Source organism: Cyprinus carpio, chromosome A6 (genome assembly GCF_018340385.1).
Source record: "Cyprinus carpio isolate SPL01 chromosome A6, ASM1834038v1, whole genome shotgun sequence".
NCBI lineage: Eukaryota > Metazoa > Chordata > Actinopteri > Cypriniformes > Cyprinidae > Cyprinus > Cyprinus carpio.
The window spans coordinates 24,742,893-24,754,487 of record NC_056577.1 but is presented as its reverse complement, the minus strand read 5'-3'; the positions used below and the strand labels follow the sequence as shown (position 1 = coordinate 24,754,487).

Here is an 11,595-nt window from a genome sequence, read left to right as displayed (position 1 = left end):
CAAAAGGGAGACAATTTAAATTATAGTACAACACAAAGGCCTTTTATTAGTTGAGGAAATGTTTTTATTTTAATAGTATCCACTATCACAAGCAAAGACCTCAGGAATCTGTTATGCAGCACTTACAGGAAAATACTGTTTGCTTTTTTTTTGCAATACATTCATCATCACGCAACTACATGTAAAACTCATCCAAATGGACACCATCACAAAGTTTATGCTTTTTTCTGTATGCTTGATGATATGGTCCCTGTATCCACCCAATCTTTAGTTATAGCACATACTGCTTTCTGTTGGTATTGCCACATATTGAACTGAACTATTAGTACATTTACTGTAGGAGGGTAACTGTAATGTTGTGGTCTCAGTTCAGTGGATTTCTGAAGTTCTTCCCAGCAAACTGAGCTTTATCCCCAAGTTCCTCTTCAATTCTGTGCATGAAGAAAACAAGCAGGTATGCAGAAAAAGTGAAAAACATATGCTTGTTTATGCTTATATGTTTAGAACCAAAAATATTGCTATTCTAATAGAATTATCTGTAAGCTTACCTGAGGATCTGGTTGTATTTGGCCAGACGCTCTGAACGACACGGGGCTCCTGTTTTAATCTAAATAAGAGCAGGAAAAATAAAGAGTCAAGTACCTGAACATGAGTAACCTTAAACTCCTAATTTTCATGATTAATCTAAAGCATATCCGCTACCTGTCCAGTGCACAGTCCCACAACCAGATCAGCAATGAACGTGTCCTCTGTTTCCCCTGAGCGATGACTCACCATCACACCCCAGCCATTGGACTGAGCCATCTTACACCTGCAGGGTGGGATATTACAAATAATTAGAATAATTTTTCACTGGCGTTATAAAGTCCACACTGAAATCCTATAATATATATGGACAAATTGTTATTCTTCATATATATGTGGTATCAAGCATTTGGGCATTATTGTACCAATGTAGGATCAGGGTTTTGAACTCACGCCTGCAGAGATTCAGTAACACTTCCGATCTGGTTGACTTTGAGCAATAGGCAGTTGCAAGCCTTGTTCTCCACTGCGTTAGCAATGCGTTTGGGGTTGGTGACAGTAAGATCATCTCCCACCACCTGTATGTCCGTGCTGTTGGTAAAATTGGTCCAGGCCTCCCAATCATCTTGATCAAAGGGGTCCTCAATGGAGACCACTAGAGTAATGATAAAAACTATTTCTCATCTGTGCTCAAACAAAAAAATATGTAATGTAATTAAAAAAAGAGCACAAATGACTGATGGATACCTGGATAATCCTGAATGAAACTTTTGTAAAGGTCAGCAAGCTCATCAGGGCTGATGTACCGATTGGGGTCATCGGGAGACTTAAAGTCCAAGTCATACTTTCCGTCACGGTAGAATTCAGATGCTGCCACATCCATGCCAATCACAATCTCATCTGTATATCCAGCTTTACTGATGGCACTTTTTAACAGCTCTAGGGCTATTATAAGCAAACAACAACAAATAAAAGTTATAAGTCATTTCAGCTGTATAGTCTCAATCAGTGTGATTTGTTTTTTCAAATACCTTCTTGGTTCTCCAGGATGTTTGGTGCGAATCCTCCCTCATCCCCAACGTTGGTGGCATCCTTGCCATATTTTTCCTTAATAACATTCTTCAGATTGTGGTACACCTCTGCACCAATGCGCATGGCTTCCTTAAAGCTACGGGCCCCGACTGGCAGAATCATGAATTCCTGCATGGCCAACTTATTGCCAGCATGTGAGCCACCATTGATCACATTAAAAGCCTTTAGGAAAACGATAAGCAAAATTCAATAGCAGCATAACAATATTTGACCCCGTAATTTGCTTTTCTACTTTTATAAAGTTTAAAATAGCAAAAAAAAAAGCAAACAGGTCAAATGTCTGTAGGGCTTAGGCTACTTCTAAAATCTGAAATTATTTATGAGGGCAAAGCTGGTCTGTACTTAAATACCCTCTTAAAATAAAACTGCATTGTTTCTTTGAGCTCAATCAAATTAAAGATCTATATACCTATGAAACATTTTCAGTCACATGACACTTTTCCTTATTGTACAATTTCAAATACAAGACTGTTATGTTTCTCACCGGCACAGGCAAGATGACCTCTGGGTTTCCAGCAAGGTCAGCAATGTGACGATAGAGAGGAACACCTTTCTCTGCAGCTCCTGCCTTACACACAGCCAGGGACACACCCAGGATGGCATTGGCTCCAAATTTAGCTGATGTTCGAAACAGACACAGGAATTAAAGGACTATGACTAGTCACAACACATAATATTCGCATTACTCAAAATTTGGGAAACAATCATTTTGTGTATGTATTTTTTAGTTATTTTTTTGGTGAGAATGTTTTCAAATGTATTCTACTGTTCAAAAGTTTAGGGTGTATAATAATTTTTAAAGTTTTTGAAAAGTTTTGTATGCCCACCAAGGCTGCAATTATTTGATTAAAAATACTGCAAAAACAGTTATATTGTGAAATAGAAAAACAGAAAGAATTTATTTGGAACAGAAATCTTTTGTAACGTTAAAAACATCTTTACAGTCACTTTTGATCAGTTTAAATGCATCCTTGCTGATTTAAAGTATTAATTTCTTTAAAAAAAATCTTACTGGCTATCTAATCTAATCATCTAATCACTGGTTTACACTTTCGAACAGTAGTGTGATTAAACTGTTTGGGTAATTGGGTGTAAGAAATTTAAAAAAGGAGAACAACTGTTAAGGGGAAACTATTTTAACAACCGCTTTCCTATTGTTAAATGCATAAACATGTAAATATTATGATTTACACTTGTTTTCAGTTCCGTCCAGTTCCAGCATGAACTGGTCAATCTTTTCTTGCTCAACTACAGGAATTCCCTATGTGACAGAGAGAAAGAGAGCAAGACAGACAAAAAATATAATTAACAATTCAACACATATACAGTGACTACACTGGTTTTCTTTTGTTTCAGTATAACATTCAAAAATACTGACCTGGCTGATCAGGGCAGGTGCAATAGTTTGGTTCACATGCTCGACAGCCTTTGATACACCTACATTACACAGAAAAAGATGGATGATATGAGCAATATTCTACAGGTATATGCACAAGTTATTGTGGATTGAATGGTGCTGCAATTAGACACATGCACATCTCTACATTCCCTTGCTTGGTTTATGCCACAAAGCTTTATTCTTGCATTATTCACTGATCTGAATCACATGCACAAGTATTTCAGATTTTCCATAATTTTTTCAAAATGCATAATTCACACCACAGAATTTGCCACTGGGTTGAATATGTCGTGCAAATTCAGATCCAACAAACCAAAAAACAAAAAAAAACAAAAAAAAATTCTCACTAGTTTTCTAGGGTACCTGTTAACACAAGGCTGAACCCAGTTATTAATCAGGACATTTAATAAGTCATCTTTTCCAGTCTTATAGAAAAAAAAAAACAGAGCTGGGAAAGAGGAACAGTCCTGTGTTCAGTAAACAAATATAGCTCAACAAGTCTTGGTTATTTCCAAACCAATTAACGATAAATTCTGTAAAACCAGATGAAATGTGATTTCTAAAATCATTCTGAATTCATCGGAAACATGAAAAAGCAGTTACCTTTGCCTAGGTAACGTGACTTATCATTGTCTCTCAGCTCCAATGCTTCATAGATTCCAGTAGACGCTCCACTAGGGACAGCAGCTCGAAACAGACCTGTTTCAAACCCAGTAGATGAGTTTTAGGTCTGCCATCTCATTTTAGTTTCCAATTTAAAAAGATATGTCAAGGGGAATCACCTTTCTCTGTGTAGAGGTCCACCTCTACAGTGGGGTTGCCCCTAGAATCAAAAATCTCACGGGCATGTATCTTCAGGATAGACATGTTTCTTAAAACAAAGAATAATAAAAGATCAGATTAAAAGGTAAATGGGTCAGCGTCTACAGAAATGTTTATCTCTACAAATCTAACCACACATCTAAAGGAGATTTCAAGGAAACCTGAGATCACCATCTGCCGTACTGTAATACTACTGGCCCACAGGGTCACTTTATCAAATCCTCTTTCCTGCTATTAGGCCTAATCATTATTGAAGGGAAACATCTGCATGAATAAATCCACATCTCTTTCAAGCAAATGCATGTTTAATAGCTTTAAAATAAGCACATAGTGTATTGAAGATTGTGCTATCCTTTGGGGCATCATGAGAAGCTCTAGGTCTAATTAGATTAGCAGATGTCAATCACTCTCTGGTCATTATGCTGTCAACAGAAAAGCTTACTGAACTGGTCTAGAAGTTTTTGCATACACATAATACAAAATTATTTGTTCAACTGTACACTATTATGAATGCCAATGGCGAATCTCAAACTCAGTCATTTCCTTCTTGGAATCGGATTTCTTTCTTGTATAGTTTGTTCTGCAAATATTTAATCCCATTACAGTGTGAACATGAGTGGGCGTGATGGAAAGCACGACTCATCACGGTCTTCAATGTCACGTGCTTATGCATGGTGACTCTCATCCAGCGTTTTATTTTATTTTATGCGACTTTATTTTATTTTATTTTATTTTATTTTATTTTATTTTATGAGAACTTAATGCTCTAAATATCTGAATATTAGCGTACTGAGATTGCCTGGGACTAAAGAAATCCCTGGTAAGAATGTAAAACAAATGTGATGTCAGCTAGAAGATGGTCACAATAAAGCTGATATTTGTAAGTCCATAATGCAATTCTTCTTACCTCAGCGATAACGTATAATTAAAGGACAAGATGAAGAAATCAAGCGTTCATTCAAGTTCATAGACACTGTTAGCGGCTCTGGTTAGAAGTGCTCAGCGTGTGCTCGCTCTCAGAGGAAACTCGCCCATAGGGGGAGATGAAAAGCCTAATTAAGGAGAATGGCACTGGTCTTGAAACATTTAGTGCGGAAATGGGCGGAGCTTCGCGGCCGGGAAGTTGTCGGATATACATTTTTATTGTAACTCTTCTTTTTTAACACTTCATAGTATATGTACAGTTTAATGGACAATAAGATTCTGGTCAGGAGTAAATTATTGTTCAGAACGCTACCGAAAGGGACGATGTTATCACGTGTTCTGTGTTACTTTTCGCAACGCTGCTAAAATTGACCAATCAAAGTGACGATTACGAGATTAAGATATCATAAAATTTCATTTAATAGCGATTGCTTTGAATTATTTTCATTTATATGACAGGTAAAATCTTTGGAATTAATAGATTTAGTGCTATATAATCAATTATATAGAAAAGTAGAAATGTCTACATTAAGATAAAAACTGTCTGAAATTTGAACACCGGTCAATGGAGGATTCGGCTTTCTAATCAGCCATGCGCTCCCTTGAGGAAGAAACTTTTGTCTCATAGGAAATCATAGGTGATTATCTAGAAATATTTTCCACCCACTGGGTAAATAATATGATATGTTATTTGCGTTCTCCAGCAATGCAACGAAATTAATCAGAATAAATCTGATTATATGCCATGATTTGATATAGATGATTTATTGTAAATAATTTGAATTTTGAGAATGTAGAATGTTTAGTGTTTTCCGAATTTTGCTGAGAGTTGAAGCCCTGGTCTTACGATTTTGTAGAAACAATATAGAAGCAAAATAGTTTGCCAATGTACTTATGACACAGAATAGCAAGATGATGATGCACAGTCCTGCTGGGCTAATCTGCTGCTGAAAGAAGTGTATATAATAACTCGAATTCAAAATCTCAGATTGTTAAATCATTAACCTTCTGCCATATTCTTGTCTGTGGGGAGAATGTGATGCAACAACAAGAAGCACAATAGAGTGTTTGTGTTCTGGAGAATCCTGGCAACTCATTCCCTTGGGCCAATAATTCCTCAGGTCATTGCCCCCACCCTCCCTCTTCCATTCCCTCTTTTTATCCCGCTCTCTTTTCACCTTTCGTCTCACACACATACACTTCCTCTGTCCAACTATTCCTTTACTTACTCTTCCTAAAATGCTCTAAGCAGCCAAGTTAGTTTAGATCAGTTTCACATACAGGTGCGTATTTTCCCTCATGCACAGTTTGTTTTGTGGAAACGGCTGATGGTTGATGTTTTGTTGCTTCTTTCAGGTACAGGTTTCTCAGGAGGCCTTCCTAACAGCCAGCTGATCCCTGTGTTCCTCCATCCTCTCGCCTCACAAATAAGACCTTAGGGATCTCATTAGCAATCCACACAGGTTTGTGGATATGGTGCGACATTGACCTGTTGCCTGGGTTACAATGCAGTCCTCGTGTCCCAGCATAAACTCCTGCTAGAGTTGGAATTCTCAAATCCTTTGTTGTTCAATGCACAAAGATGCATGTTTTAAATTGTGATTATTGACTATACAAGTAGTTTAAATAATTATGTATTATGTGAATCAAACAGGCAGTAATAGGCAGTAAAACTACAGAGCCCCATATATACAGTATTTTTGTTTTATTTAGTTTTGTTTGAAGAAGTATTATTTTATGTGCATCAAATAGACACACACACACACACACCAGCACACACAGACATATATATATATATACATACATTAAAAACATAAGATCTGCAGATTCATGGCCAGAAAAGTGAACTGTTCATAAATCTATTATACTGTACTGACATTTCTTTACCTGCTCTTTTTGAAGCTGCCTATGCAAGTAATGTTACCGATCCCTGAAACCTGCCTTTCCTGAACAGACCTTTAGCACAAGTACTTCGTTGTCCCAGTGAAACCTTAAATATAGCTCTAAATGCTAAAAGCACTATTTAATAGTGCTTTTATGACAGCACAGGGAGTGGATCCTTATTTTTATAGTCAACAGTCTTTTGACGAAGTGCCTTTTTACACATATATTCCAGATTTAAGTTCAAATGTTACAGGTGGGCAGACTTCTTACTTTCTCTTCATCTTTAAGTTATAAAAATGAACACAAGTTCAGACTGTCATTTGAACTGATAAGCCAGTCTGAATATAACAATAAAAATGGTCTAAATCTATAAAAAGGACAAATTGATTCATACTCAAGTCTTTGCAATGAATATTTTTGACATTTATAATCTTGCATAATCTTTGTAAACAAATTTTTTATCTAGCATGTTTTCTGATTATGTCTTTGAATTAGAGATTTTTTTTTTTTTTACAAGTAAATAATGTAAAAACAAATAGTGTAAAAGGCTTATTTATCAGCTGAGTTTCATTTCTGCTATTTTCATATTGTCTATTCAATGCCCCAGTGGAGTTTATTATCAGTGTAAACAATGTAAATGATCATAGGGGCACACAGAGGACATATTTACTGATTGCCGAATGTCTTTTTTTTGTTTTGTTTTTTGTTTTTGTTTACAACTCTAATCTAATGATGAGCACTGGAAAGGAGAGTAACACTGAATAAAAAGGAGAGAAGGCTTATTCTAGTCTGTTGCCCTAAAGTCTGACCCAGAACAAGAGAAACTAAGGATGGGGCGTGGCTCTTTTGAAGGTTAAAAGCTTGTCTCATTTGTGTACTCAGACACCCTGAGGCACTTCCACACTAAACTAACCAATCACAGAACACAAGACACACCTGCTCTTAGAAGAAGGCCAGGGATTGGTCCCAGCATAAAAATGACACCTGGGCAGGGCTCCAAGGTGTACCTGAAAACCTAGATGTTTTGTAGGAACAGTTTCTTCGCTTCAGGAGCTTTTGGAGATTGTGTTTCTTCTCGTACTTGAGACTCCATTAGTATTGTCTATGCATCTTCATCAGGTACCTTCAGACCGGTTCGAGAGGTCTGGCCTAACGTGGAAGGAGCAATCATACCTTTAACAAGTGGAAGGACCAGGAAGTGATCTTCCTCAGCTAAAGCGACGCTGCGACACAATGGCATCTCTTGTCCATGACTCCATACTGAATGACGGCAACAGGAATTCATAGGGTAACTATTTTTTTTTTTTTAATACATTCAAAATTTTTACTTAATAATTCATTAATTACAAAAACAATGTCTTTTGTCATTTCAGTTCATATATGCATTAGTATATTTTACTATTAGTATATACTAATAGCAAGCTAATAAAAAATACAATGAGGTGGAAACCAATATAAATTATATTTTAGATGAACACAATCTTCCTTACGCTCTTTAATGTAAAAATCACGTATGAATTTCAGAATGAAATATAAATCATTCAATTTGTGAAACATTAAAGACTATGAGTGTCCAGCATGTTAACTTTCACTTCCGTAATGTGTCAAACCTGTTTGATCAGTTTAAAACAAAGGGGTATGAAGTAGAATATGTAAAGCTTTAAAAGAAAGGAATGGTTAAATAATTTTTAATGTTATAATATAGAGTTGTATTATATAAATTAAACATGAATTAGACTTGGATGTGAGAAATTGATGAATGACTTTTAAAATTGATTGACACATGGACCCATGCTCTGATACAATCTCATACAAACTATTTTTCCCGTATTAAAATTAAATATTTTTTCTTTTTGTAATAAAAAGGTACAGGGCAGAGAAAATATGGCCTGATAAAATTGATATCTTTAATGTTACTGTGAGCTTTGGCATTAAACAACAATAGAGGCAAAATGTAAAAACACACTTAGCTTGGTTTCAGAAGTAAGCGAGTTATCTAATCGAATCTTATCGAATCTATTGTACAGGTGAGGGGTCAGTCAGGTGCACACTCAGGTATAGGTGACAAAGATCAGCCATTTTGATTAGCATGACTAAGCGCTTTCCTTACCATCTATGTTGTGTGGCTGTAATGGGATTTGGAGGCTGTAGACGCAATTTTGTTTTGATGAAGGTGCAACCAATTAGTCAAACTCTCCCAGGTCATGGAGACGTCTCAAAAGTCATGGTTTCCAAGGAGGCAGACCAGGGCGTGCACCTAAGAAATAAACTTCTGGTGTTACAATGTTTTTGTTGTTTCTAATAATAATTGTGAAGAAATTGCATAAGTGCATCGTGAAACTGGAAGTGGTCCAGTCTGTATGGTAATATGCTTACATCAAAAGCCTTTGGGGTCTGTTGCAAGATAAGCGGCATTTTAAAGGAAATATATAAAGCTATAAACGAAGACAAGCCAGTCAGGAAAATAGATAATCATTAACAAACACCTTACAATGTCTTACTTAAATACAGTAACTCATTTTATATTGACAGAGAAAAGCATAGAGCCCTTGGCTCCCCTCATGTTTCATGCTGAACTGAAAAGAATTAGATGGAACAAAAAATCAATGTGGCAAACACTGGATGCCCATCTCCATCTTACAAGGCAGTTTTGGATGTTTTATCTTCTCTAATACTGCCTGGTAATGATGCAGATGGTCCTCCACGAGCGTCGTTAAAAATGCTTTGCATCTGGGTGTGGACATGCAGGCTATGCAAATACAAGCACATACAAATACACAAAGGAAAATATGTTGTGGTTTTCTGTGCATTCTTTGGCTGTTTCATTTGAATACTATCATGCAGAAGAAGTTCGTTAATTGTCTCTAGGGTACATCTTACCTGGCAGTGCTTGGCTGTTCACTGATGTTCTAACACTGTCTGGTAACGATGCACTCTGGGGGCTCAGTGACCATGACTTTAATAGAAAAAGGAATATAAAATGCTTTTAAAAAAATTAAAATGTGATCAACTATGGAATGTAGAATATTTTGACTTTAGAATGTTTAAATGCTTTTTAATAAATCAAGTTAATGATTTAAAACAGGAAGACCGGATGAGACTGCTTGATTATAATAAAAGGAAATATAATTAAAAGAAGCCATCAGTAAAGTTCTGAACCCCACCCTGTTATGTCCAAATGCCTTCATGAATGTCACAAAAGTAATTCCTTCTTACTCCCACACCCTCTAATGTGTAATGTGCCATTCAGCGATCAGTTCATCCTCCTTTTCTTGCATCTTATTGTGTGCATGACACCCGAGATCTGTGTGACAAGCACTAATTAGAGTGCACCTACACAGTTCACCTTTCCTGTTCGCCGTGGCAAAGAGGAAGTAATGCCAGTCAGTAAAATTTATAAAATGATTTGTGTGTGTGTGTGTGTGTTTTACTGATTTAATACCCATTTTACTTATTTTCCAGGTCATTATGCATCCTACGATGGAATGTGCAAAGAAAAGTCAAAATCTTTATGTGATTTAAACAAGTAAATAATAAAGAAGAGATATAAATAAAACATACTGATGGGACAACTTATATGACAAATTTATGAAAAAAAAAGGAAAATCTATCTGCAGGCATGACTCAGTAAAACATTTGGTTGTATTCTGAATGGGAAGAAGGAAATCATGCATTTTCTATTCAATTAGTAATTTCAGGGGCATGTTGAACTGTCATCTTTTACTGGTCGTTCCAAACCTATATGAGACAAACGATCACAGAAGAAGATATTTAGAAGAATATTGCAGCTGTTTTTGTCTATATAAAACATAAACTGACAGAGTTGTCTCAAAAATCCATTTGGATGTTGATGCTTGGTTCTGACAGTGACTCTTTGAACCTCTGCTTGCACTTTATCCTTTACTAATAGACCCTTTAAACAGTTTCCTTCAAGAACTTTCTCCTGAAAAAATAACCACTTTAATTCTGTCATTCTGCTTTCATCTCTTCTGCAGTCACATGACATCAGATCCTTTCCTCTGCCTTTCCGCTGCAGTAAAATCCTCTGATTTGTGTCTTACCAGGCAAGTTTAGATGTTGATACTCTGTCTAATACTGCCTGGTAATGCCATCAATCACAAGGAATTTGATCACCATTTTTCCTTTTCCCTCCATACCTACACTGCCACAATGGGACAGTTTTTTCCAGTTATTTATTTACTTTTTAAACAGTGTTCAGAGTTATCTAAAAAAAAAAAGTAATAAGAATGCCATACCTGATATATCTAATTTTCTTATAAGATGACAACATGTATTAAAAAATATGGTTCTGACTCTTCCTTGTCATATTGTTTAACTTATTTTGTTTAAATGTAATGTCACTACATGTACATTTATTATGTATTTTGGTCAATAAACACTATTAAAACTGAATTCCAATCAAATATGTGAGTGACTTTGTGTTAATTGTAGATTAAACAGGATTGACACTTTGACCAATAAGGTCCATTAACTAATTAACTATTTAATTATTTATTTGGTTGCTGTATAAGGATTTTTAGACATACTTGAAATTATATAACTTAAAAAAGAATCTAACTGAACGTCTTTCTATTTTCCTGCGTATTTTTTTTACAGGTTTAAGCTATTTAAATGTGTGTGTGTGTGTGTGTGTGTGTGTGTGTGTGTGTGTGTGTGTGTGTGTGTGTGTGTGTGTGTGTGTGTGTGTGTGTGTGTATATATACATATATATGTATGTGTATATATATAGTGATCAGGCAATATCTATCAGCCAACGTTTACTTTCCACAAAAACTTCCAGAGCAATAAATAGCCACACATTTAGGACTGCTTTTGTTATTCTATATATATATATATATATATATATATATATATATATATATATATATATATATATAGATATATATATATATATATATATATATATATATATATAGCTATATATTGCG

General features: G+C 35.6%; 1 protein-coding gene and 1 long non-coding RNA gene across 2 annotated transcripts; one reads left to right on the top strand and one right to left on the bottom strand.

Moving 5' to 3' along the window:
- Positions 1 to 41: 41 nt before the first annotated feature.
- eno1b (enolase 1b, (alpha)) lies at positions 42 to 4,902 on the bottom strand. Its single transcript, XM_019105246.2, has 12 exons — positions 4,746 to 4,902; positions 3,799 to 3,887; positions 3,620 to 3,715; positions 2,996 to 3,054; positions 2,809 to 2,878; positions 2,102 to 2,235; positions 1,557 to 1,779; positions 1,273 to 1,470; positions 979 to 1,180; positions 703 to 811; positions 549 to 607; positions 42 to 431 (listed from the first exon to the last, which is right to left on the bottom strand). Exons 2-12 carry the CDS (start codon positions 3,881 to 3,883, stop codon positions 365 to 367), a joined length of 1,302 nt encoding a protein of 433 aa, XP_018960791.1. The 5' UTR covers positions 3,884 to 3,887; positions 4,746 to 4,902; the 3' UTR covers positions 42 to 364.
- Positions 4,903 to 7,366: 2,464 nt separating this feature from the next.
- Positions 7,367 to 10,236, top strand: LOC122145339. The gene is made up of 2 exons (XR_006160284.1): positions 7,367 to 7,934; positions 10,109 to 10,236. It is a non-coding gene; the product is annotated as an uncharacterized LOC122145339 (long non-coding RNA).
- Positions 10,237 to 11,595: the final 1,359 nt, after the last annotated feature.